The 24,146-nt window shown below is 43.9% G+C and overlaps 2 protein-coding genes across 3 annotated transcripts; one reads left to right on the top strand and one right to left on the bottom strand.

The window, feature by feature from the left end:
• Positions 1 to 19,541, bottom strand: LOC118584430 (E3 ubiquitin-protein ligase TRIM38-like). Of its 2 annotated transcripts, XM_036188663.1 has the most exons (7): positions 19,413 to 19,541; positions 15,230 to 15,779; positions 10,612 to 10,707; positions 6,582 to 6,812; positions 3,785 to 3,807; positions 3,575 to 3,687; positions 1 to 719 (listed from the first exon to the last, which is right to left on the bottom strand). In XM_036188663.1, the coding sequence occupies exons 2-7, from the start codon at positions 15,647 to 15,649 to the stop codon at positions 148 to 150; spliced, it is 1,455 nt and encodes a 484-aa protein (XP_036044556.1). In that variant the 5' UTR covers positions 15,650 to 15,779; positions 19,413 to 19,541; the 3' UTR covers positions 1 to 147. The 2 variants fall into 2 exon arrangements, with proteins under 2 accessions (XP_036044556.1, XP_036044557.1); XM_036188664.1 differs by lacking the exon at positions 6,582 to 6,812.
• A 1,768-nt stretch (positions 19,542 to 21,309) lies between these two features.
• On the top strand, positions 21,310 to 23,061 carry LOC118584639 (E3 ubiquitin-protein ligase TRIM38-like). The gene is made up of 2 exons (XM_036188902.1): positions 21,310 to 21,376; positions 22,568 to 23,061. The coding sequence occupies exons 1-2, from the start codon at positions 21,310 to 21,312 to the stop codon at positions 23,059 to 23,061; spliced, it is 561 nt and encodes a 186-aa protein (XP_036044795.1).
• Positions 23,062 to 24,146: the final 1,085 nt, after the last annotated feature.

Here is a 24,146-nt window from a genome sequence, read left to right as displayed (position 1 = left end):
ATTATTTTGTTTTCCTTTCCCTGAAGCTGACCATGTATGATATTTTTAGCCTTTTCATCAATCAAATCAGTGCACATTTATTGAAAGTTCATCAAAAGCATTGGGACAGTGGTGAAGAAAAATATTCAAGTTTCTGCCTTATGAGATTTATGTATTTTCTATGATGCTTTCACCATGAGGACTTTTCCCCTCTCCTTGATCACTTCTGGCAGGCAGGAACAAAGGAGAATGTTCATAAACCTGGAAAAAGGGCCTCAGAGTATCCCGGAAGGAAGCCTTGGGGAAGGTGAAGATGTGGGAGCCAGAGGTCATATTGTAGAAGGATATAACCCCAGCCTCAATGTCTAGAAAAACTCCCACAAGCTGGGGCTTCTCACTCAGATGAAGGGAAGTAGGGGTGGAGGTGAGAGCTACAAGACCATCCTTTTTACACATCTTGATGGTCCAGAATCCAAACTCAGGCTCCTTCTTCATGTCAAAGCCCCTTGGTACATCCTTTATACAGACTCCCACATCCCAAGTGGTTGCATTCTCAACAGACACTTCGAAGTAGTATCTTCCTGAAGTAAAGTCCTCACAGCCCAGGACACAGGGGAAAACATAAAATCTCTCGGTAGAAGCCTCAAGATCCTTGTGGCATTGTTTGTAAGTCACTTGTCTTCGATCTTTAGACAGAGCTAGGTCAGGATGGGCTGTGCTTGGGTCCAGAGTCACATCGACTGTAAAACAACCACAATCAGTCTCTTGGGAGCTGGAAACATGATAATTTAAAAAACAAACAAACAAACACACCTCTGTGTTCAAATTTGGGCATGATTTGACATTGAAACCCTATCTATGCGAACTATGTATGAAGTGCCTAGGAGGGGGAAATCATGGAGCCTAGTGCAGACACCAGTGAGGAGAGTTAAGTGAGTCCATGTTTGCCTGGGACATGAGACACGGCTAATCAGCAGTGGCAACAATAAGTCAACCCCCTCATCTGTATCACCAGCATCTTGAGTTATTTGGAAATGCCGAGGATCAGAACTCTTTGGAGTAACTCTGGTTCTGTTCTGTCCAAAACCCTCCTGAATTCAGAACTTTTAGGATTGGTGACATTGATCATGGAGCATAAAGGAGCTCTTCCCAACTCTGTTCATATCTTATGCAAATACTATCTCAAAATAAAGAAAAGGAAACACAAATAAGCAGAAAGCACAAGCAAAATAATCACCAACTGAAAAGAGAAACAAACAACTTCCCTGAACCTTTGCTTTTGAATTTTGTAATCATGGACAAGAAGCTGTAGATTGTGGCAGGCACCAAGAAACAGAATGGAGTAGGAAGCGTACTAGGATCAGCAGCATTTCATTTTTGTATCTAACATGTTCATTCATATCTGAGAAGAGTCCCTGTCTTAGGGTTTCTATTTCTGTGAAGAGACACCATGACCACGGCAACTCCTATAAAGGACAAAATTTCATTGGGGTGGCTCACATACAGTTTCAGAGGTTCAGTCCATTATCATCATGGCAGGGAACATGGCAGCATATGGGCAACTAGAAGTTGGCTGAGACACTGGGCGGTATCCTGAGCATAGGAAACCTCAAGCCTACCTCCACAGTGACACACTTCCTCTCAAGGGCCATACCCACACCTCCTAATAGTGCCATTCCCTTTGAGGGCCATTTTCTTTCAAACCACTAGTCCCTAAAATTATTTCCAGCATTCTACATACTACTCAACTGCCGTGGAGCTTTGAGTGAGAGTGGCCCCCCTAGATTCATATATTGGAGTGCTTGGTCCCTAGTTGGTAGCAATCTTTGGTAAGGATTAGTCAGGGTGGCCTAGTTGGATGGCCTGGGGATGAGCTTTGAGGTTTCCAAAGATTCTAGCCATCCCCAGTCCCCCTCTTTCTACTGACTACTTGAAGATCAAGAAGAAGTAAACTCAGCTGCGCCTGCCACCATTCCCGTGCTCTGCCACCGTGGACTCTAACCCTGAGGAAGCCTAAGCCCCAAGCCAAATGCCTTCTTCCATTTACTGTTTCCTTATTGTGATCAAATGCCTGACAAAAAGCAAGGGGTGGGATGAGGTGGGGTGGGATGGGGGTGTCTTCTTCCACCATTCAGAGGAATGCAGTCCATCACAGAGGGAAGGCGTGTCTGTGGGGATGGTTTAATCCCTCACACTGACCAGGAAACAGATACAGGAAAAAGGAAGGCCTGTACTAAGCTTGCTTTCTCCTTTTTCTCTTTTCCTTGTTCCCAAGACTCCAGCTCATGGCATAATGCTGTCCACATTCCGAGGGGGCCTTCCTTTCCTCATTTTATGTGATATGGAGAAGCTAAAAGACTGGATGTTGCCTTCAGAGACATGGCTAATCATGGAATAGCAGGACCTCGCTCGACAGGTCTGTACATAGAGCTATACATATAGAGTGTGCAAAGCATGCTAACTGCTAAAAAGCAAGAATGTGACAGCTCCACAAAACTAAGTGAGCAACCAGATCTTCGTATGGGAGTGTGTCTCCTGAAGTAACTCTAGAAACCAGGAAAGTAAAAATGAACCATTCCTGGGATGGGGGTGGGGGGTGGGAAGCAATGGAGAGGGGAACAGTGGATAAGTGATGGGTTGGGGAAAAGGGAAAGGGAGTTCTTTGGAGAGGGAGAGGGAGGATGGCAAAATAAAAGTAAGAGGTCTTACAAAGGTCAAAAGGCATAGTACTATTATCTATCTTTAATTAAAAAACCTTGGGTTGGGGATTTAGCTCAGTGGTAGAGCACTTGTCTAGCAAGCACAAGGCCCTGGGTTCGATCCTCAGCTCAAAAAAAAAAACCTTATAATATGAGTAATTCTGTGTAAAAGTATTCATACATAGTTTGAGTGAATTTTCCTCATCTGGGTTGACAATGTTTCCTTCAAAAGCCAAAGATGGTCTAGCAAAAACCCCAATACCAGACATGAGAGGCCCTCTTTGAGTTGTTGGTCAGGGTAGGCCAAGAGATTTCCAAAACATACAGCCTATTGTTATTGCCCTTTCTTGTCCCCAAGAGGTGAAAGGTAAGTTCCTGCTGCTAAAGACACCATGTACTTCAGACACCGAACTCAGAGGCCTTTGGTCGGGCACTAACATGACTGTCTCCTCCCTAAGGACTAGCTTTCATGGAACCAGAAGGTGTCATGCAAGCCTCCAAAGGAGGACATCAATCAAGAGTCCTAACCAGATATGATGCCTATGAACCAAAACAATGACCAACATGACACAACCAGAAGGGTGTAGTAGTGGCACACATACCTTGGTAGTAACCAACAGCTCTCTAATTGGACTTAAGACCCACTCAACAACAAGAAACCATGCCTGGTACTGGAAAACTAGCCAACTACTCAATGCTAGTGAAGTCATGGATCTTGGAGGAGAACCCATTACCATGTGGCCCTTACTACACCAACATAATCCCTAACTACAATCTAAATATTTGTCCTTGTACCCACAGATAAGAGTAAAAAAGTGATAAGTGAGTATGTGTTGCAGCAGGAGGTGACACTGACTCCTGTTTAAGATCCTCCAAGCCGTATTTCACACACCCACCTTGGTGGCGTCTTAACAATGTCTTCACATCAAAGTAAAGCTCAGAAACATTACATGTAGTATGAACCTTCGGGAGTTCGGCCTTCCATGGTTCTAGCTTCACAGTCTCAAACCTAGGAGAAGCAAAAGATGGGGCTTTCCTTAGTATTATGTTCCAGGCAGCTCTAAATGCCCTGACCCCCTTCTTTTGGGTGTTCATGCAAGACTTACCTGCTCAAAGTGTTTTTCACATCCTGTGAAAAAACAAAAGCAAAAGGTGATTATGTTTACATCAGTATCTCATGGAGTTTTTCATGTGAAGTTGATCTCTGAATAAACTCCTCTCACAGAAAGAATAAGATCATCTATCCAACCAAATGGTGGATACTGAGGAGTGTTTTACATGTAGTGCTATGGGATATCTTTCTGTATGCTGTGAATATGTGTGGCTTCCACTGGATAATAAATAAAGCTGCTTTGGCCTATGGCAAGAAAGCTAAGAGCCAGGTGGGAAATCAAGCAGAGATACAGAGAGAAGTGTAGTGGACCAGCATTGGCTATGGATATCAACAAAATTAATAAAAGTTCGATTCCAATAGGAGAAACCCCTTGATGAGGAAAAGTAAAAGATCACCCACCAATGTGACATCTCTTCAGGTTGCATATTGCATACTGCACTATACATTCCTACCTCTGTTAAAGATATTTTGTGTATTGTCACAATTTAAAGTCATTGTCCTTTTACTGTACATTTGCTTACAGACTGTTTGCTTTATTTATAGGAAGCCTTAGTCCTTAGGTTGTTTAGGTAGATAAGACTTACAGAGTTATTGTCACCTATGCTTGTCATCTCTATAATTATGTTAGTTAGGTTATCCAGATTTATAAATACATAGGTCAGATGGACTGGTAATCTTCAAACACTTCATGGACCTAGAGAATATGGCATTTAAATAACTTAGAATTCTGTTGACGTGAGACACGATTGCTCCTGGCAGCACCAATTTGATCCCGAGAGAATGTTGGGCTTCTAAGACATTTCCACTTGGAAGTTTGTCTTCTTGGCACAAAATGGCCTACTGGGCAAAGAACTGCCCTTGCCTCAACTACTGACAATACAAATGCTGTCCTTTCTGGACAAGCGGGACACAAGGAAAGCGACCACTATACTTTGCCAAGACAGGGTAAGATAGTCTTTCAGAATTCCTGCTTCTGAAAATGGTCTGTCAGATACTCTAGGCCTGTAGCCAATTTGAAAGCACCAACGATGCTGAGAAACATTAGGTGACTGTCCAGGCTGCCAGCTGTCTCTGTCTATTCTTGCAAGACTCCCGAAAGTTGCTTGCGTCCTTCTCCCATTTCTCAGGTATTATTATATTCCTTCTCAGGTCTTTGATGAGGTTGAAGATTAGCAGTTATAGTTACAACTTAGTATATATACATATATAATATCTTAGATAGAATATATTAAGTATTAGACTCAGGTTCTTTAGGATAAAACACCTTTTGGAATGATCTTTGTAACATGCCACCTACCCATGCCCTAGACTTCCCTGGATTTACTATGTGTTTTTTTGCTTGATATTGTTTGCATTTATTGTAATTCCAACTTATCTAGGTCATTATCCCTCATTACTCCTGGACAATATTTGATAACCATCTCTTTGTATATAGTCTTGTATTAGGTTAGAACTTTCTTATTTAGACAAAAGGGGGAGATGTAGTGGATAGCCATCCCAGCATTGGCCTGGAAGTTCCAACCCCCACTGAGGCTTTGGTAATGGTCATGCCCACAAGGCGGGGCGGAGGAAGAAGCGGAAGACCCAAGAGAGAGAGGAGGGGCGCGCGCTCTCTTGGTTCGGGGACGCTGGACACAGGAGGTAGACTGAGCAGAGTTCTCCAGAGAACACCGCCAGACTGCGCCATACCTTTGCTAGACCCTACAACCTATCCCTTCATTTGTAAGTTACCCCACAAAATAAACCTCCCTTTTAACTACAAGGAGTGGCCTTAATAATTTCACCAATAGAGAAGGATGGAGTCAAGAGAGATGCCAGCCAGCCACCCAAGGAACAACAAGGTGCCAGCAGAGTGGTAACATCCACATGGCAACATATAGATTAATAGAAATGGGTTAATTTAAGATGGAAGAGCTAGTTAGCAAGAAGCTGAAGCCATAGGCCGTACAGTTTGTAATTGTTATAAGCCTCTGAGTGATTATTTTATAAGCAGCTACAGGCCTCGGGACTGGGTGGGACACAGGAAATCTTCCATCCACAATCCAGTCTCTAGCCAATAAAATGGAAGCCTTTTTCTCCATTGGGAGCCTGCTTCTCCATTGTAGAAGCCTGTGTAAAGCCTACAATGTGGGCTGCTTGGAATGGGAACGGAGAGCTTTTCTCAACCTTCCTCTGACAAGACTGGTTTTGGTCTAATCTCCTTCACAGAGAATTCTTGTTGGTGATAACTTGTAACATGAGTCCCTAGTGGTAAATCCATACACAACTCCTGAGACTGAGCCATTGAAGCGAAAAAGCAGGTACCACTGTGAAGTAGAGCACTGTAACCAGCAGCCCCAGTGGAAGAAGGAGAACTCAGAGCTCCAGCTATTTATCTTGATGGGAGGGATACATCAATCATGCAGCTGTGAGTAAGTTCTGGATCAGGAACCCTATAGTAAGTCATGGAGTAGGTATTATTCTCTTAAATGTCTACATCTATCACTGGTGTATTTTAAGGGTGAGTTTGACAGATACTTCAGTGGCTAAGATAATGTGGCAGAAATTATCCTATTTTGTCACTCTATGTTTATCCTGAGGAAGCGAATTTTTCTGGTTAACCTAAAGGATCCTGTAGACTAGTGGAAGTCTCCCTGATGCTACTCAAACATGACCCTAAATTTCCCACTCCAATATTCTTGTTATTCAGATTGGAGGCAAGCCTCTCCCATTTCCATGCTTCCTTACCAGAATCCTCCTGCCATGAGAATCACCTGCCTTCTTTCCTGCCTCCTAGCCCACAGCCTCACCTGTAGTATATCCTGGGCTGGGCCCATACATTTTGCCTCCAGTTCCTGAATTTGGCTTTCAGTTTTTTCATACTTCTGCTGTAAATTGGCCTCAGCATCCTTCAGCCTCCTCAGCACCTGCTCTCCTTCATTCTCCAACCTCCAAAGGTAAGACTTCTCTTCTTCATGTAGAAAATGCTGGAGATTCTTAAAGTTAGACTGGATCCTTTGCCTCTGATCCTCTATGGCAGCCTAGAGTCAATGAAAACTGATCAAACATGGGGACACACACCCATGTTTGAAACGACTAGCAAATGATACACAAGATGTGGTGTAGAGAATGCAAGGAGGAAGAAGCTTGACTACATCCTGCTAACTGCCATAAGCACAGAACTTGTGAACTAGTGCTTCCGTGATTCATTTATTCAGATCACCAGCAGTGGTCAGTTTCACAGACACAGATCACAGTAGTTACCAGGCATTGGGAGAAGAATGGCAGTTCCTGATAGATAATTACATGTCTACATGGTTGGGCTTGCCCGGCGGACCGCCTAACTCTTTCCGGTTCAGAATAGCCATCTCCGGGTCAGACATCTCACGGGACCAGGACTCCATGGCTTTACATGGTTGCATAAAGCGCGTGCAGCCATGTAATCTACGCGCATGCGTGGAGTACCCACAGGAGTTCCTGTACGCATGCGCGGCCCAACCTTTAAAAAGCCGGTGCCATCTTACATGAGTCCCCCTACTCTCCCACCACGTGTGTTTCACACAGGCCTGTCACCTCTGTCCTCTTTAATAAAACCCTTCTGTGGTCTTGTCGTGTTCGGGACGTGTTCCTAGCACAGCGTAAATACTAACAGTTCCCATTTCAGTTTGAAGAGTAGAAAAATGTCCCGGAGATGAATACGGTGATGGTCACACAACAGCAGCTACAAAAAGCACTCAGTGTCCTCAACTGTATAGTTAACAATGGCAAATCTTATGCTACACATGTATCACCATCAACCACCGAAAGAAAGCAGGAGCAGCTACAGTGATGTAAGCTCCCAATGAGCTGTTCAAGCAGAAAGAATGCTTCAAGTTCTTACGTGGCACTCAGAGGTCAGTGGAAATAGTGTCCCTAATTCCTTAATTAATTTAATTGTGAGTGATTTTTCTTCTGGTTCAACCAAGATATGGGGGAAAAGTGGGGTAGGAACCCTGGAAACCTGAATCACAGAAGCATGGCATTGTTCAACTACTTTACCAGTTGTAAGGGGAAACACAAATTTGTATTTGATGAGTAAGAAGGCATCTCTGAGGATGGTGGAATTCCTTGCAAGTTGTGAAGAATACCACTAAGAAGGAATTGTAAGACAACTATCGTGGTGTAGGAGAGACCTTGACTCCTGGAAAAGGAGATATTGGTGTGGCTGGCTTTTGCTAGGGCTGAGGACCATTACCCAGCAGCCCAGGGTCACTGTTCATTCCTAGGCATAAGACAGCAAGACCCAAATGTTTATGTGATGGGGCTTGACTTTCACTTTGAAATCAGAGACTTGAAACATCTGAAGTTGCTTTACTGACTTTCATGTTGTGATGAATGGTTATTGATTTAAGAAGAATGGGCATTGTGTGTGAGACAGGTACAGCTGTAGCCTTGATATTGATGAGGTTTTCCATGTACATTAGAGACAATTAGTTTCCTTCATTTCCCACAATCCAGAAAGAAGTGAAGTAAGGAAAAACATGTTCTGGAAATTCAAGGTAAACATCCATATGTAAAGGAAGCTGAGAAAAGAATGGCATTAGCTGTGGAAACTGACCATGGAGTAATTGTTAGGTCTCAAAACCCAGGACAAATGGCTAACTGAGGTGCCTATTTAACATATTAAAGTGGACCTAGCCACCAGGTTCTTCTAGCATCTCAGTCCCCATCTGTTACAGGGTTCTTTCGGCTAGCATACCCTGACCTCACCTTAAACTTCTGCAGCGCAGGGGCTGGGCTCTTCTTCCCTATACACTCCAGCCATTTGCTTACCTGGGTCTTTTTGTCTACCCTTCTCTCTCTTGGCTCTCTTGCCTTCCACTCCCCAATCCCTTCATATGGCCTGTCTCAGGCTGTCCCAGATGTCTCTGTGCCTTGCTATACTCTCCCTCATATCCACATTAAACCTTCTCCTGTACCATATCTAGGAGCAGATATGCCCTTCCTTTTTTATTTGTTTTTTTTTTTTCATTAAGTAATCGATAATAAATATACTTCCAGAAAGAATGCACTTCAGACATGTAGGCAGCCTCTACAGTCAGCCATGAAAATGGCTGAAGCCCTTGGTATGCTGTGGTATGCAGCTGTGGTATGCAGCTGTGGTATGCAGCTGTAGTATGCAGGTTTTACAGCAAGATCCCTGTGTCTTAGAAATCACATAGGTTCCTTTTCTGCCCTCATGATATTCAGCCTGGGGTGACCCTCCTGATGAATTCTCTCAAAGATTAGTTTCTGACCTGGTGAGGTCAAGATTCTGACAATCATAGCAAAGTCAGAAAGTTGATGCCTGAGTGTTAGAACACTGTCCATGGAAGAAGCTGTGTGAGAATTCTGAGTGCTTGTGAGATAACAGGACGAGAGTCTTGTGACCTCAGCCCTCCAAAGCACCTGCTTGTTCATGGAATGTGTTTTCGTAACCCTCCCAGGTATAGTAAATAGGAGTGGGTTTATTTCAGATTACCCACTATCTTATTGTTATTCAAACAGTGTTTCCAGGCATACCTTGTCCTTGTGAGTGTATATATCCACATGAACTTTGCTCATATGACCTTGCTTAACCCTCAGAATATAAATAGTCTGATGCTCTATGAAGTTGGCTACTGCATGAGACTTTAGTCCGCCTCATGTTTAGGCTCCTTTCTTCCAGATTCTACCATCTCTACCACAGTGACAACAACTAATGGTTTGAAACTGTGAAACAAAGTGTGCCACAGAGTAAATCCATATTTTTGAGTATTAAAGATGAAGGTCTTGAGGCTAGGAAGATAGCTCAACAGTTCCCAGGACCCAGGTGGTTCACAGCCACCTGTCACATGAGCTCCAGGAGATCTAATGCCCTCTTCTGGCATCCTTTGGGCACCTGAACTCAAGTGCACAAACCCACACCGCCCCCACACACATATTTAGTTTTTTTAATAAAATATTTTCTTCTAAAGAAAGTCTGGGCCAGGGAGCAAAGATGGAGGTTGAGGACATCCTGCTAAGAAAAATAGGCATGAGACAAGGGGTAGATTGTAGCGGTAACACCCGAGCTACCACCACCCATTCACTATGTCAGAGCGAGGGAGACAAGAACAGGGGGTCGGTCATTCGCCTCAGCAGAATGCCGAATGCCGTTTATTGAAGGAGGGAGGAAACCTTAAATACAGACTTACAGCCCAATGGGAGAACCTGGGAGGGCAGAAGTTCGCTATCGATGTTTTACATTCTTGCATCTAAGCTGTTTACATCAAATGCAGGATATACAAACAAAGAACCTCTGGAGCGTTCAGGAAGAAGGAAACCGCCAGGGAATCAGCATAGGGAGGATATCTGGTCAAGGTCAGCAAGCTAGGCAATAGCTACCCAAAATGGGGGTGGGGGGACGGACGGACAGGTGGGGGAAGGCCCTACAATAGATATTACATTACACCTGTGTACGGTGGCAACAGGTTCATTTTATAGAGAGGAGGATATATGCAAGGAAACCAAGAAGCAGTTTAGCGTCTGATGGGATTATCAGAAATCCCAGCCAGTTAGCATTGGAAGAGAGAAGGCCTTGGTGACAAAATCTCATAGCCATAAACAACTAGGACATGAAAACAGCACTGTGTTCTTTGGGCTTCCTCTCTGTTGGTGATAACCAGACACCCTGTGTGTCTCCCAATCTTCCTCTATATTGATGATAACTGACCACCCTGTGTTTCTCCCAATCTTCCTCTATATTGGTGATAACTGGCCACCCTGTGTGTCTCCCAATCTTCCTCCATGCCTAGACTCACAACAGAAAATCTCTTGACACCAATGATCTCAGACTCTTACCTTCCAGGCATTTATTTGTTCTGTCATGAGACATAGCTGAGCTTTGTGGTTTTCTTGGAGTTTACCCATTTTTTTCACAGTTTCCTGGAGCTTTTCCTGAAGGAAAAATTTGAGTGAACAAAATCAATTCATATTAATCATGATTTCATTTTGAAACAGGGTCTGATGTGGCCCAAGTGATCTGGCTCTCACTGAGTAGCCAAAGATGGCTTTGAACTTCCTGCCTTCACTGAGTGCCATGGGACATATGCACCAGCCAGTCCTGCTTTGTGCAGTATTGGGGAACACTAAACTTGGGGCTTTGTGCGTGTTAAGCAAGCACACTACCAACTGAGCTATACCCCTCATCCTCAATTTGATTCTCACTGGGCCCTTAATATGAATCTCAGTACCCTAAAATATGATAAAATCACAATGAGTAGCTATTGAGCTTTTAATAAGTCCCTTAGAGTGCACGCTGAGGTTGTGTATATGGTAATTTACTGATTGCCTTAGCAATCCTCACAGTTGGTAGGATGCTTAATATTGTTGCTGTGCCCTGGAAAAAGAGGCAAGGGAACAAGTAACTCATCTCAGGGGGCATAACTGGGAGCCTCAGGAGTACAACTAGAACTCGCCTCATTGGCTGAACCACCTCCACTACCACAGACTCACTAAGGGAATGTGGTCATAGACTACCATAACCATTTGCAGGGGAGTTTATAAAATAATGTGCTGAACCAAACAGCCGGTACTGGGATGTTTGACACATCTGGAACTCTGTATGTATCATGGGTGAGTTAGAAAGGAAAGGTCTTGACACTAATTGAACTTAGTAGAGTTTGGAGAGAAGAGGGGTCTGGAGGACGGCATCAAGAAACCAACTTAAAGGAATTAGTGTCCTTGTCCCCCAACCCCTGAGTTAATTTCCAATGTGGTTTCTCATATTTTCACTGGGAGCAATTTGAGGCTACCAGAAATTGCCCATTGGGATCAAAGATAAAATAGCTGATTCCAGGCCTCTGTAGACTCCACAGATGTGTATGCATTCATTTCCAAGGAATCTCACAAGAAGTCTGTGACTGCAATATGTTACACGCTGTGTGACTTTACATAGTGTGATATCCATCAACAAATACAACTCCCAGCATATGTGCTGAGGACTCAGTCTATCATCTCTGTTTACAGAGAGGGATAACAAGATAGAAAAACTTTAGGCAAGTTAGCACAGTTATCCATCTGCTCAGTGCCAGCACTAACACTCCACCCTAGCAGTCTGCCTCTGTAGCTGGTCACTGTCACCCTGCCTTGCTCCTTTTCTTACTATTCAGTAGGAAAATCATCCAAATAGCAATTTCTGCCTTGCAGCTGTTCGAGAGAGGCTAAGGAAGAGCCCAGTGTGGGGTCACCTTGCCCAGCTTTAATACATGGGTAGGTGTTTAGTCTTAGTGCAACTTGATATTCCATGTTTTCTTGATACTCATGGGGGACCTGCCCTTTCCTAAACAGAAATGGAGGAGGAGTGGATTGGGGGGTGGGAACAAAGGGTGGTGGTGGGGAGGGACTGGGAGGAGAGAATGGAGGGGACAGGGATGTAAAATTAATTATTTAAAAAGAGTCCAGTGTGCTGAGTGGCAGCTGGCACTGATTCATCCTTAGGAAAGACTTGAAGCCTTTATATGAGACTATGTCTGCTTCATGGAAGACAACATGAGGAGGCCACACTTGGTATGTCTTCCTGGAAGTCACAAGAGCAGACTAGGATCAAGACAGCCACCAGGCATGATGGTGTACACCTGGGATCACACCACTGGGAGGCAGAAGCAGGCAGAGTTCAAAGCTAGCCTGGTCTATATAGTGAGTTCTAGGGCAGCCAAGGGCTATGTAGAGAGACCCTGTCTCAGAAAAACAAAGCAACAACAAAATCAAAAGACAGCAGGACTGAGCTTGCCCCTCCGTGCTCTCCAGGACCTAAGAGCCATGGTACTCCTCCCTCCAGGCAACTCAGCACGAGCACTTATTTTCAGATCTTTGATTCCTCAGGAATCTTGTGTAAGCCTGTCCTCTCACACTCTTTCTTCTGAAGATAATTTGAAATTTCCCCTTGACGTTTTTATTGTACAGCACCAAATCTTCTCAGTGCTTCTGGCCCTTCACTTCCCAAATGAACATTCCTCTACAGTAAGTGCTACTTGACCTAGGCTTTAGAATTAGCAGTGGTGGGAGGGTCTGGGCTCTGGCTTCTTTCCTGTGTCAACACCTCCCATTCCTTCACAGGGCTGCTTGGCTGGACCATGATGATCAGGAAGTTCCTATGGTGTGACTTTTCATATGTACAGTCTCTCCTACTATCTTGGTAGGTGATGATTGTAGGGTAAAAAGGCAAGCCAATGAAACTCACCCTGACCTTTGGCACAGCCATATCTGAATGGAACAGCAGAAGTCATAAAGCCAGCACAGCTGCTTGACAAAGATCCAGCAAAGCTGAGCCACATGATGGCTGCCATGTCACCTTTGGTTTTCATCTCTACCTGTTACATACTTGGGGCACTTTTAATAGTTGTACAATTTGGGGATGTTGGATTGATGGAAAATTCCTTATGAATCATGTATGCCGTCTCCCAGGAATGCTGCTTCTAAGCTCACCCAGGAAGGTCCTGAGCATACTATCTCCCCTCCCCTGCCCGCCCTTTGAGGGAGATATCCTTATCTACTTGTATGCCTTGGAGATTGTGACACATAAAGAAGCCAGAGGTCTCTTCATGAGGCGATGAGACATTCTTGAAACATCTGTCCCTGTACTTACACAGGAACAAGATGTTCAAAACAAAGTAAAATTCAAAAAGGCCAACAAGATCCAGTGGACTAGAGGAGTTGGCCACAGTTCAGATTACAAAGCTCTTCCCACTGTACACTCAGACAATTACATGCCATACAACTCTGCCCTACATAGAGACACTTTGGTGAGCAAAGTATGGAGTGGAAATATGATGAAAGATGAGATGTTAGGACCTCCCTCTTTTAGAAGTTAACTCATGTAAGTCACTATAATGACATATGACCAAGGAATAACAGAAGACCAGGATTAGACATATATAAAGACATAAATGTGAACATTGATTGTATTATGCTAGAATTTGAATAACAACTGCAGCAGCTTTAGCCTGAGGATTTTTCCTGGGCCCTCTGACCACTAAGAGTTAATAATACATTGCTTGAGACATGGCAAAATGCCCATGAAGATTTTGTTTTGGTCTAATGTCTTTCAAGCAACCAAAGCAACCAACCTGAGAACAGGATGTCATATGCCTCTAGATTCTCAAAAATTGGGCCATGGGGTTAATGAGTAAGAATGATAACTCTTTATTAATGATGTCAAAACTTGAGAAAAAATGATTGGAAATGATAACTCTGTTCTGTCATAGTTTATTAATGGTGACTAAAAGTTAAGTAAAAGGAAATGAAACACATGTCCAAAACCAAAAATGATATGATCTATGTTTTGGAGCATCATGAATGTATCCCTGTTAACTAAATCCTGTATAAATAAGAAACACTCTGGCTGCTAGTCAGTCAGGCTGCAAGATTCTCCAGACCACCATGGCCTGGCTCACTTCTGCAACTCCTTACACCCTCTGCAGGACCCATCCACCGCTGGGGATCACTCCCGGCAGACCTTGGAACCAGAGCCAAATCTACCCTTGACCAACTGAGCATAAAACCAACCAATCCCTGAGCAGGAAAAGCAACCAATCCCTAGGCACAAAACCAACCAATCCCTGAGCAGGAAAAGCAACCAATCCCTAGGCACAAAACCAACCAATCCCTGAGCAGGAAAAGCAACCAGTCCCTAGGCACAAAACCAACCAATCCCTGAGCACAAAATCCAGCCAATCTGAGCTTGTTCAAGCTCACGGGGGTCAAAATCTGACCAATTCTCAACCTGAAAATCTTTGCCCTGGAAACGATCCACCCCTAAGAAGCCCTTTCTAAGCCCAGTGCCTGGTTATCAGCTGCCCTTCTCTACCTCACAGAGGCGGCTACTCTGCTGGATTCCTCCTCCCCAATAAATCTCTAGAAAGACCTTTGGATGAAGACCTTTTTCAGCTGGAGCAGAGCAGAATCTCTGCTGGGAAACTCTTTGCAGAGTGGAGCAGAGAAGCAATGGACACCTCTGCTGGGAAACTCCCTTAGAGGAGCAGAGCTCAGCTGTCTGCTCCAGCTGTACCAGCTCTATCAGAGTGGAGCAGGATTGCCACATCCTGTGGGGAGACCATCCACCACTGGAACCCAGCTTTGGGTATAGCCTGACTTCCCAACGGTCAGGATACCTTTCTCCTCACAGCTGTAGGTATCCAGGATACCTTCCCTTAACAGCTGTAGGTATAGTATAGCCTGATAGGTGTGAAGGAGAGATGTAGTTGTATGCATACACAGACATGGGAGTACTCATGCTTGTGTATACACACAGAGGCCAGAAGACAGTGGTTGGCCTGTTCTGTCTCTCAGCATTATTCAGATAAAGTATATCCTTGCTAGGCTTCTATGTGGGTGCTGGGGTCTGAACTTGGGTCTTTGTTACACAGCAATTCTCACAAGAGAGTGGACACTTTTAGAAACCCCCAACCATTATACTCACCTTGTAGTCCTGGCACACATCCCCCACAAGAGCCACGGAATGACCTTTGTGTCTATCCTCCCAATTACAGCGCCAGCAGAGGAGCTGACCCTCATCTTCACAAAACAGATCAAGCTTCTCTAAATGTTCCTTACACAGCATCTTATTGGCGTCCTCTGCCATTTCCTTGATGACATCAATTATGTTTTCCAGATCCTTGTTGGGCCGGAGGTTCTCTAAACGAAATGAACTCCTACACAAAGGACAACCCGATTTTATCTTCAATCCTGTCTCTGAGCTGACTTTGGTATAGTATCTCTGTATGCAGGCTCTGCAATAGCTGTGTCCACAGTTGATGCTCACTGGGTGAGACATCAGTTCCTTGCAGATGGAGCAAGAAGAGATCTTTATCATCTTTATTATGCTATTGCTTGTGCCCATGGCTTTTCCTGAGAAGTTTCCAAATGAAGCAAACAGAAATGGAGAAATATTTTCCACAGTGGTAGATGTACGCCTCACCTAAATATAAGTGCAGTCACCGGCTGCTACTGGTTTTAGGAGTTTGAAGTCTCTAGAAAAGAAAAGCAGACTGGAATTGAGAAGATGCATAAATGGTTTCATGGTATTACATAATAGCCACTATCCCATTTAGCCATTTACATTCAACCTGATAACTGTTTAACCATTTTTAAGTTCAGTTTCTCAGTCTTATCGGGCACTTTCTATCTTCAATTGTCACCTGAAGCTGGTGATTCCATGATAGCCCAGATATAGAACAGTTCATTTTTGTCCAGTGTTCTCTTGTGCCATGTGCTGGGAAAGGCAGAGCAAGACTAATTCCTCTCGGAAGCTGAACACAGAGAATGTGAAAACTTTTCCCATTCTATGAGCACACGAATAGTGCTATTGCTGTCATTATTTATAGCTGTTGGGACATTTGGTGCTCTACCCAACCAGATCTTACACATCCTTTTCCTGGGTCTAGCTGGGTTAGTCTGTCTTATTCTCTCCTCCATGAACTTTCATTGGCCTCCCAGATCTAGCCTCAGGTCCCACCCCCAGTGCCCTAACCTAGTGTGACCTGTGTCATAGTCAATCTCTAAGCTCCCACCTGGACAGGCTCTGTCTGTGCCTGACCCATAGGCCCTTCCCACACCACATTCAGCTTCTCCACTCAGATCCTGCACATTCTTTTCCATGGTCTAGCCTGGTAGGTTTGCCTGAGCTATCCCTTCACACACACTCCTCAACACCCAAACTCTAGGCTTGGACCAGTACACACATCCTGCATACTAGTCCAGCTCCATGTGTCCGCTTGACTTCATTTCACCAACCTCTAGGCCCAACCCACACATTCCTTCATCTGCCCCAACCTCCTCTGTCTATACCAGACACAGAACAAAAGAAGTCCACATATCCAAATTCCATTGCAAAAATACAAATAATATGGAAGATCAAGACTGTATCTCCCCGCCCCACAAATTCACTATTCCTAGAGAAATGTTTGCCAATGAAATTTTCCTAACTGAACCTCAGGATACAGAATTTAAAATAACAATAAACCTTATCAAAGAATTCAAGAAGTTTAAAGAAAATTCAAGGAGTATGAAGAAACAGCTCAGTGAACTTAAAGAGAAAGACTTAGAATAAAAGCCTGAGTGACACTCAAGAAAACACAAACATAAGGCTGATGGAAATGACAAAGACAATCCGGGGTTTGAAAACAGAATTCAGTAAAGAGCCAGGAACGTTCAAAAAGACTTGAGGGGAAGTGAAGATGGGACTGAGACCGCCAGTGACCAGAAAACCCAGACAAAAGCCTTACAAGACGACGGGTCAACTAGAAGACAGATCAGCAGGACTCAAAGATAAAGCAGAGGATCTGACAACATGAGCGAAGAGCTTTTTAAAAAATGAAAACACAGGAAAGGAACATACAGGAAAAGTTGGACACCAAGAAAAGACCAAACCTTCCCTTTACAGGAATAAATGAGGGAGAAGTGTTGGTCCCTGGCCCCCTGGTCCAAGCTTGGGTAGCTGCTGCCTTGCTTGCTGCTCTTGACCAGATGTCTCCCTATGTTGATTTCCTGCCGGCTTCCTTCCTGGAAAACAGCTAACTGCAGGCTCCTTGTTCTGGGTACCCATCTCAGCTGAGTAAACAAGTTAGGGTGTGGGATAGCGAACTTTTGCTCTCATGGGTTTTTCCACTGTGCTGTAAGCCTGTATTTAAGGCCTCTTCCTTCCTTAAACAAACAGCATTCTCTTGAGAGTGACCCACTGTCTTGTCTTTATTTAATCCTCAGCCCCTCACTTGGACATGGTGAACAGGTTATAGCTTGGGCGCTACAGAGAAGAATCCCAGGCCAATGGCATAGATCCTATATATCTTCAACAAGATCATAGAAGAACACTTCCCCAAACTAAGGAAAGACATATTCATATAAATGCATGAAGTACAGAGAATACCAAAAAGACAAGACCAGAAAAGAAAATCCCCACAGTGTGCTCTAGTTAAAACAAAGAAACTGTATTGAAAGCTGCAAGAGAAGAAAAGACACAAGTCACATATAAAAGAAAAACAATAAAGATGACAGCTGATTTTCCCAGTGCAAACTTTGAAAGCTAGAAGAACCCAGAGCAGTGCATTCCAAGTCCTAGAGGAAGGCCACAATGGCCAACGTAGACAAATATACCCAGCACAACTATCTGCCATAGTTGAAGGAGAAAGAAAAATATTTCCATGATATAAACAACCTAAACTATTTATATTCAAAAAACCAAACCTAAAGAAAACATAGGAGACCCATGAGCACAGTCCAGAGACTGTACAAAGAAATACATAATTACTAAAATACAAAGAATCACTAAGAACACAGTACAAAAGTCACACAATGACTGCAATCAATAAACACATTTCAGTGGTAACTTTAAATATTAATGGCCTCAATTCTCTAATCAAAAGATACAAGCTGGCTGAATAGATCAAGAAACAAATTCCATTTGTCTTTTATCTATAAGAAAAGATAGCTTTAAAGATAGGCACTGCCTTAGAGTATTCCAAATGGGACCAGGAAGCAAGCAGGTGTTACTGTCTAACAAAACAGACTTCAAACTTATAACTATTGGGAACATTTTGATGGTTAATGGAAGATACCAGTCAGACTATCACATTTGAATCTTCCTAAACCCCTATGCCCAAAGATCACAAGACATCTCAATAGTGAAATCTCAGCAGAGTCACAAACAGGAGGACGGTAAATATAACTAGGGCAACCAGAACTGATTTATTGGTGGGACTCTTTGTCTGTTTCATACATGGCCTACCTACATAGCCCTGACTGGCAAACAAAAAACAAAACAAAACAAAACAAACAAAAAACAAAAACAAACAAAACAAAACAAAAAACCACCAAAAACCCCAAAAAACAAAACAAAACCAAAAAAACAAAACTCCATGTCTATCAGTCTGATTTGGGATGTGGTTAATCTGTCTTTGCCTCCAATTGCTGGCATTATAGGCATGTACCACTGCGCCTGACCAAAGACTGGTTTATTCTTGTGCCAAGAAAACTGGGAAAAGGGCTGAGGAGGGGAAAGTGGGTCAGGGAGCAGCATTCCTTAAGAACTAGGGGATTTATGTGTCCTCTCTGGGCCAGAACCTTCTCCCAGAAGTTTAGGTGGTAACAGCTGAGGGAGGGAGTGTCATGTCAGAGCCTAGGACATGGAGAAAGTGGGAAGGAGGCCAGAGCTCCAGGAGAACCGCAGTCTGGTGTGCCCATGAGGACGTGATGACCGGAGGGAGTGGAAGGGTGTCTAATAGCGACACTTTCTGTTTCCTGTCCTGTGGCAGCTGCTTCTGAGTCTCATCCCAGTTCTCACACACACACACACACACACACACACACACACACACACACAAAGGAGAGAGAGAGAGACAGACAGAGACAGAGACAGAGACAGAGAGACAGAGAGAACAATAAAACAGGAACCAGGAATTAAGCTGAACTGAAAAACCAGCTGCATTCCTCTTAAAACCAAGCCACAGAGCCACAAAGGATTTCTTCAGAAGCCTTCTGGTCACAGGTAGGATACTGACCCGGTGGGATACAGTTGGGCTTTCTCTGCAAGGAGGCACCACATCCATGACAAATGGCCTTCCCCACCACTTCAGAGGCCCCAGCCAACAGGCCCAAGCTTCACTCACCTGTGTTCTGGGTTTTCTGAGATTGTGCCCTTTAAGGAGCAAAAGCAGATGTGAGAGCTGCCCATGTTCTGAGCCTTTTCAGAGCAGTGAGGAGAGGCCTCTGTTATCTGGATAACACTCTCCACTCAGCTCCGCCCCACGGCAGTGTCTGGGGAAGACAGCTAGGGCTCGGCTGAACAGTTACCACTCCCAGAAACTCTAGGCATCACTGCTGAGTCACTTCACAGTGGAGAGCTCTGTGGGAGGCCGATCGCCAGACAATGGAGGCGCTCCTGTCCTCTGACCCCTCTTATCCTTAAAGGACAGAGGAGACAAAAAGAACAGGATGTAAAGTATTTAACGCAAGGGACAAATGCATGACAAAGTTCAAAACTCTTGTGACCCAGCAGGAAGAGAGCAGAAGCTCAGCACATGCTCTGGTGTGAGAGCTATATGCTTTTACTTCCAACCTTGGACTCCAAAGGCTTCTAGAGCTGCTATTCCATTGGCATTTTGAGGTAGCTTCCTGGTTCATAACTGCTCAGGTGGCAGTAGTGCAGGGGGAGGGGGGTGTCACAGCGCTTCACTGACATCACAAAATTCCCCCAAGCCAGCCAGCTCTGTCTCTGCCCTGCTGGGCTGTGTCACCCATCCTCCTCACCACTCTGCAGGATACAGAAACATTTCCATGAGCAGACTCGGCACTGCAGAGCAGGGAACGACAGACACCACTGTGGAGGCAGCCAGACGCTCATCATAGATACCTATGTGCCCGTGTGCCCGGTGCTTTATGGACAAAAGGCGGGAGGTGACAGGGTGTCACGCACTGAGTCAGCCTCAGCCTCTCTACTCCAAAACCCAAGCAAGGGTGATTTCACGAAGACAGAATTATTGTAGAAAGGAGAGAAATGGATCATCATATTCAGACAAGGCCTGACCACATTTCTAATTGCAGGTTAATGGGGTAAGTGCACAAATACCTTTTCTGCTTGCTTAAGTAATAACATGCACAGTGGTTCAAGGGAGCTGGTAAAGGGGCTGAGGGCACAGGAGGAAGTATGAGTTAAACTTGGATTCTGGAGTCTGTTGGGGAATAATTCTGATAGTTATTCATGTCCAGTGCTAGATCCTCAGATTGCAAAGAGTGCATGGAGTTTATCCCAGCCACTAGCCAACTCAGGCTAGAAGCAAACGTTAGACAGGTCTCCTGCCTTCCCACTGCAAACAGGAGACTCTTCAGCACTGGGAGGTCCTGGAGCCACATCCGCGCCTCACACCATACAATGAGATGGAAGGAACCCATGTTTCTGCACTTACTCCAGGAGATGCACTCCCGTATGAAGATTTGGTTGCTCACTTAGTCTTGTGGAGCTGTTATCTCTTGTCTTTTAATATTTAGCATGCTTCGCATACTAATCACACAGCTCCTTGCACAGTCCCTTTTAGGTTCTGCTTTTCCATTATTAGCTTGCAGGCAACACCAGTCTCTCAGTGTCTCCATATGAAAAATAAAGAGATAAGCATATGCAAAGTCCCCCCTCCATGGAATTAACTACATCAACAGTGTGGACCCATAGCATAGTAGTTTATACATGCTCAGGGAACATGGTGGTCTTAGAGATGATTACAGAATATAATAGCTAATTTTGTCAACTTGATTAGATTAATAAATTCCTGTGGCATTAATGAAGCACACCTTTGCTGATGTTGTAAAGATGTTTCTAGAAAGGTTTAGCCGAGGAAGGAGGGCCCACTCTGAATGTGGGCAGCATTATGCCATGGGCTGGAGTCTTGGGAACAAGGAAAAGACAGAAAGGAGAAGCCAAGCGAGCCTAGCACAGGCCTTCCTTTATCTGTATCTGTTTCCTGGTCAGTGCGAGGGACCAGACCATCCCTGCAGACACGTCTTCCCTCCGTGATGGATCACATTATTCAGAAATGTGGACGAGGACATAAACCCCCACCCCAAGTTGCTTTTTGTCACAGTAAGAAAATAGTAACTGACACCCAGTATTTATTGTGAATTGTTGTGATTCTTTGAGCAATGTTAGCAAGGCAGATGTCTTAGCTACTTTATCTATTGCCTTAATAAGACACCATGGCCAGGGCAAACAAATAAAAGAAGGCAATTAATTTGGGGCTTATGCTTCCACAGGGTTAGAGCCCACGATGGCAGAGCACAGGCCTGGTGGCAGGAATAGCTGAGAGTTTACATCTTCTTGAGCTGCAAGCAGGCGGTGGAGAGGGATACTGGGAATTGCTAGTCTTTTGAAACTTCAAACTGTCACCAGTGTGTGAGCTCCTCCAACAAGGCCACCCGGGCTAATCTTTCCAAAGATTTCCACCAACTGAGGACCAAACGTTCCAATGTATGAGTCTACGGGGGACCATTCTCATTAAAAACACTACTGTAGTTGAGCAGTATGTAGTATGATGGAAATCATTTTAGGGTCTCTTCTCAGATAATGAATGAACATTTTAGATACAAAAATGAAATGCTACTAATCACCATAAATAAGCTTCCTGCTCCGTTCTGTTTCACAGTGCTTGCTACGTCCTATAGCTTCTTGTCCATGAGTACAAAATTCAAAAGCTTCTAGTCAATAAAAGTTTGGGAAAGTTGTTTGTCTGTCTTTCTTTTTGGTTGGTGATTTGTGTATTTGTGTGTGTCTGTGTGTGTGTCTGATTTCTGTTTATTTGTGTTTTGGTGTTGTTTTTGTTTTTTAAGATAGTGTTTGCATAATATATGAACAGAGTTGGGAAGGACCCCTTTATGCTCCATGATCAATGTCACCAATCCTAAAAGTTCTGAATTCAGGAGGGTTTTGGACAGAACAGAACCAGAGTTACTCCAAAGAGTTCTGATCCTCGGCATTTCCAAATAACTCAAGATGCTGGTGATACAGATGAGGGGGTTGACTTATTGTTGCCACTGCTGATTAGCTGTGTCTCATGTCCCAGGCAAACATGGACTCACTTAACTCTCCTCACTGGTGTCTGCACTAGGCTCCATGATTTCCCCCTCCTAGGCACTTCATACATAGTTCGCATAGATAGGGTTTCAATGTCAAATCATGCCCAGATTTGAACACAGAGGTGTGTTTGTTTGTTTGTTTGTTTGTTTTTAAATTATCATGTTTCCAGCTCCCAAGAGACTGATTGTGGTTGTTTTACAGTCGATGTGACTCTGGACCCAAGCACAGCCCATCCTGACCTAGCTCTGTCTAAAGATCGAAGACAAGTGACTTACAAACAATGCCACAAGGATCTTGAGGCTTCTACCGAGAGATCTTATGTTTTCCCCTGTGTCCTGGGCTGTGAGGACTTTACTTCAGGAAGATACTACTTCGAAGTGTCTGTTGAGAATGCAACCACTTGGGATGTGGGAGTCTGTTTAAAGGATGTACCAGGGGGCTTTGACATGAAGAAGGAGCCTGAGTTTGGATTCTGGACCATCAAGATGTGTAAAAAGGATGGTCTTGTAGCTCTCACCTCCACCCCTACTTCCCTTCATCTGAGTGAGAAGCCCCAGCTTGTGGGAGTTTTTCTAGACATTGAGGCTGGGGTTGTATCCTTCTACAATATGACCTCTGACTCCCACATCTTCACCTTCCCCAAGGCTTCCTTTCCGGGATACTCTGAGGCTGTGGAATATTTGTACACTGTGTGAAAAATGTATTGCTGTGATTGGTTTAAGAGCTGAGTGGCCAATAGCTAGGCAGGAAGAGGTTAGGTGGGATTTCCTGGAACAGAGAGGGCTCTGGGAAAAAGAAAGGTTGGAGTCACCAGTGAGGCAGAGAGGAAACAAGAGGTGCAGGATGAAAGAGAAGTAAAATGCCACGTAACAGAATGAAGATTAATATAAATGGGCTAATTTAAGTTATAAGAGCTAGTTGAGACAAACCTAAGCTATAGGTCCAGCTTTCATAGTTAATAAGAATTCTCTGTGTGGTTATTTGGGAGCTGACTGGCAGGACAAAGAAAGATTTGTTATACTTGAGGTCCTTTTTCCAGATTTATGAAGATTCTCTTTTGTTCCTGCCTGCCAGAAATGATCAAGGGAAGAGATAAAGTCCCTATGGTTTAAGTAGCATAGAAAACACATAAATCTTATAAGGAAGGAAGAAACTTGAATGTTTTTCTTCACTGCTGTCCCAATGCTTTTAATAAACCTTCAATAAATGTGCATCGATTTGATTGATAGAAAGGCTATAAATAACATAAATAACATACACGGTCAGCTTCAGGGAAAGGAAAACCAAATAATAGCGACAATTATATCTTTTATCTCCTTCTCTTTTGTAGGTTTAGGATTTTGATTTCATTACTCTTTAGAATGATGATAAAGTGACCCCAAGGTCAAAGTTTTTGTTTCTGCACTGCATTTGATGTCCATCAATCTCTTGTGTGAGGGATGAATGAATGACGGTGTCTGTTAACTGAATAAAAGAACAAGAACTCAAAACAGCATTAACTCAACTGTTGTTCTTGCTGTTGTCCTGGTTTATTTTTTCCTTCTGGATACCAGAGTCAAAGTTGTGTGTAAGACCATTTGGTGTACTCCAACTAGACTACCACATTTCAGAAAAGTAGATTTCAACATATTAAAATAAGTCTTTCAAGATGCATTGGAATATTGGATAATTCTGAACATATTGTAGATGTAACCAGCTTGTTAAATAAGAAACACAGAACCGATTGCAGAGTTAAAAACCACGAGGTCAGAGCAAGAGCGGAAAACCTTACCCTTCACTG

This window comes from Onychomys torridus, chromosome 5 (genome assembly GCF_903995425.1).
Source record: "Onychomys torridus chromosome 5, mOncTor1.1, whole genome shotgun sequence".
NCBI lineage: Eukaryota > Metazoa > Chordata > Mammalia > Rodentia > Cricetidae > Onychomys > Onychomys torridus.
This window is presented reverse-complemented; position numbering and strand designations above follow the sequence as displayed.

Coding starts and splice junctions, on each gene's coding strand:
- LOC118584639 (XM_036188902.1), top strand. CDS start 21,310: ATGGATCACATTATTCAGAAATGTGGACGAGGACATAAACCCCCACCC. Junction 21,377..22,567: donor CCAAGTTGCTTTTTGTCACA/GTAAGAAAATAG, acceptor GTTGTTTTACAG/TCGATGTGACTCTGGACCCA.
- LOC118584430 (XM_036188663.1), bottom strand. CDS start 15,649: ATGGGCACAAGCAATAGCATAATAAAGATGATAAAGATCTCTTCTTGC. Junction 3,688..3,784: donor GTGAAAAACACTTTGAGCAG/GTAAGTCTTGCA, acceptor TGCTTCTCCTAG/GTTTGAGACTGTGAAGCTAG. Junction 720..3,574: donor ATTGTTAAGACGCCACCAAG/GTGGGTGTGTGA, acceptor GTTGTTTTACAG/TCGATGTGACTCTGGACCCA.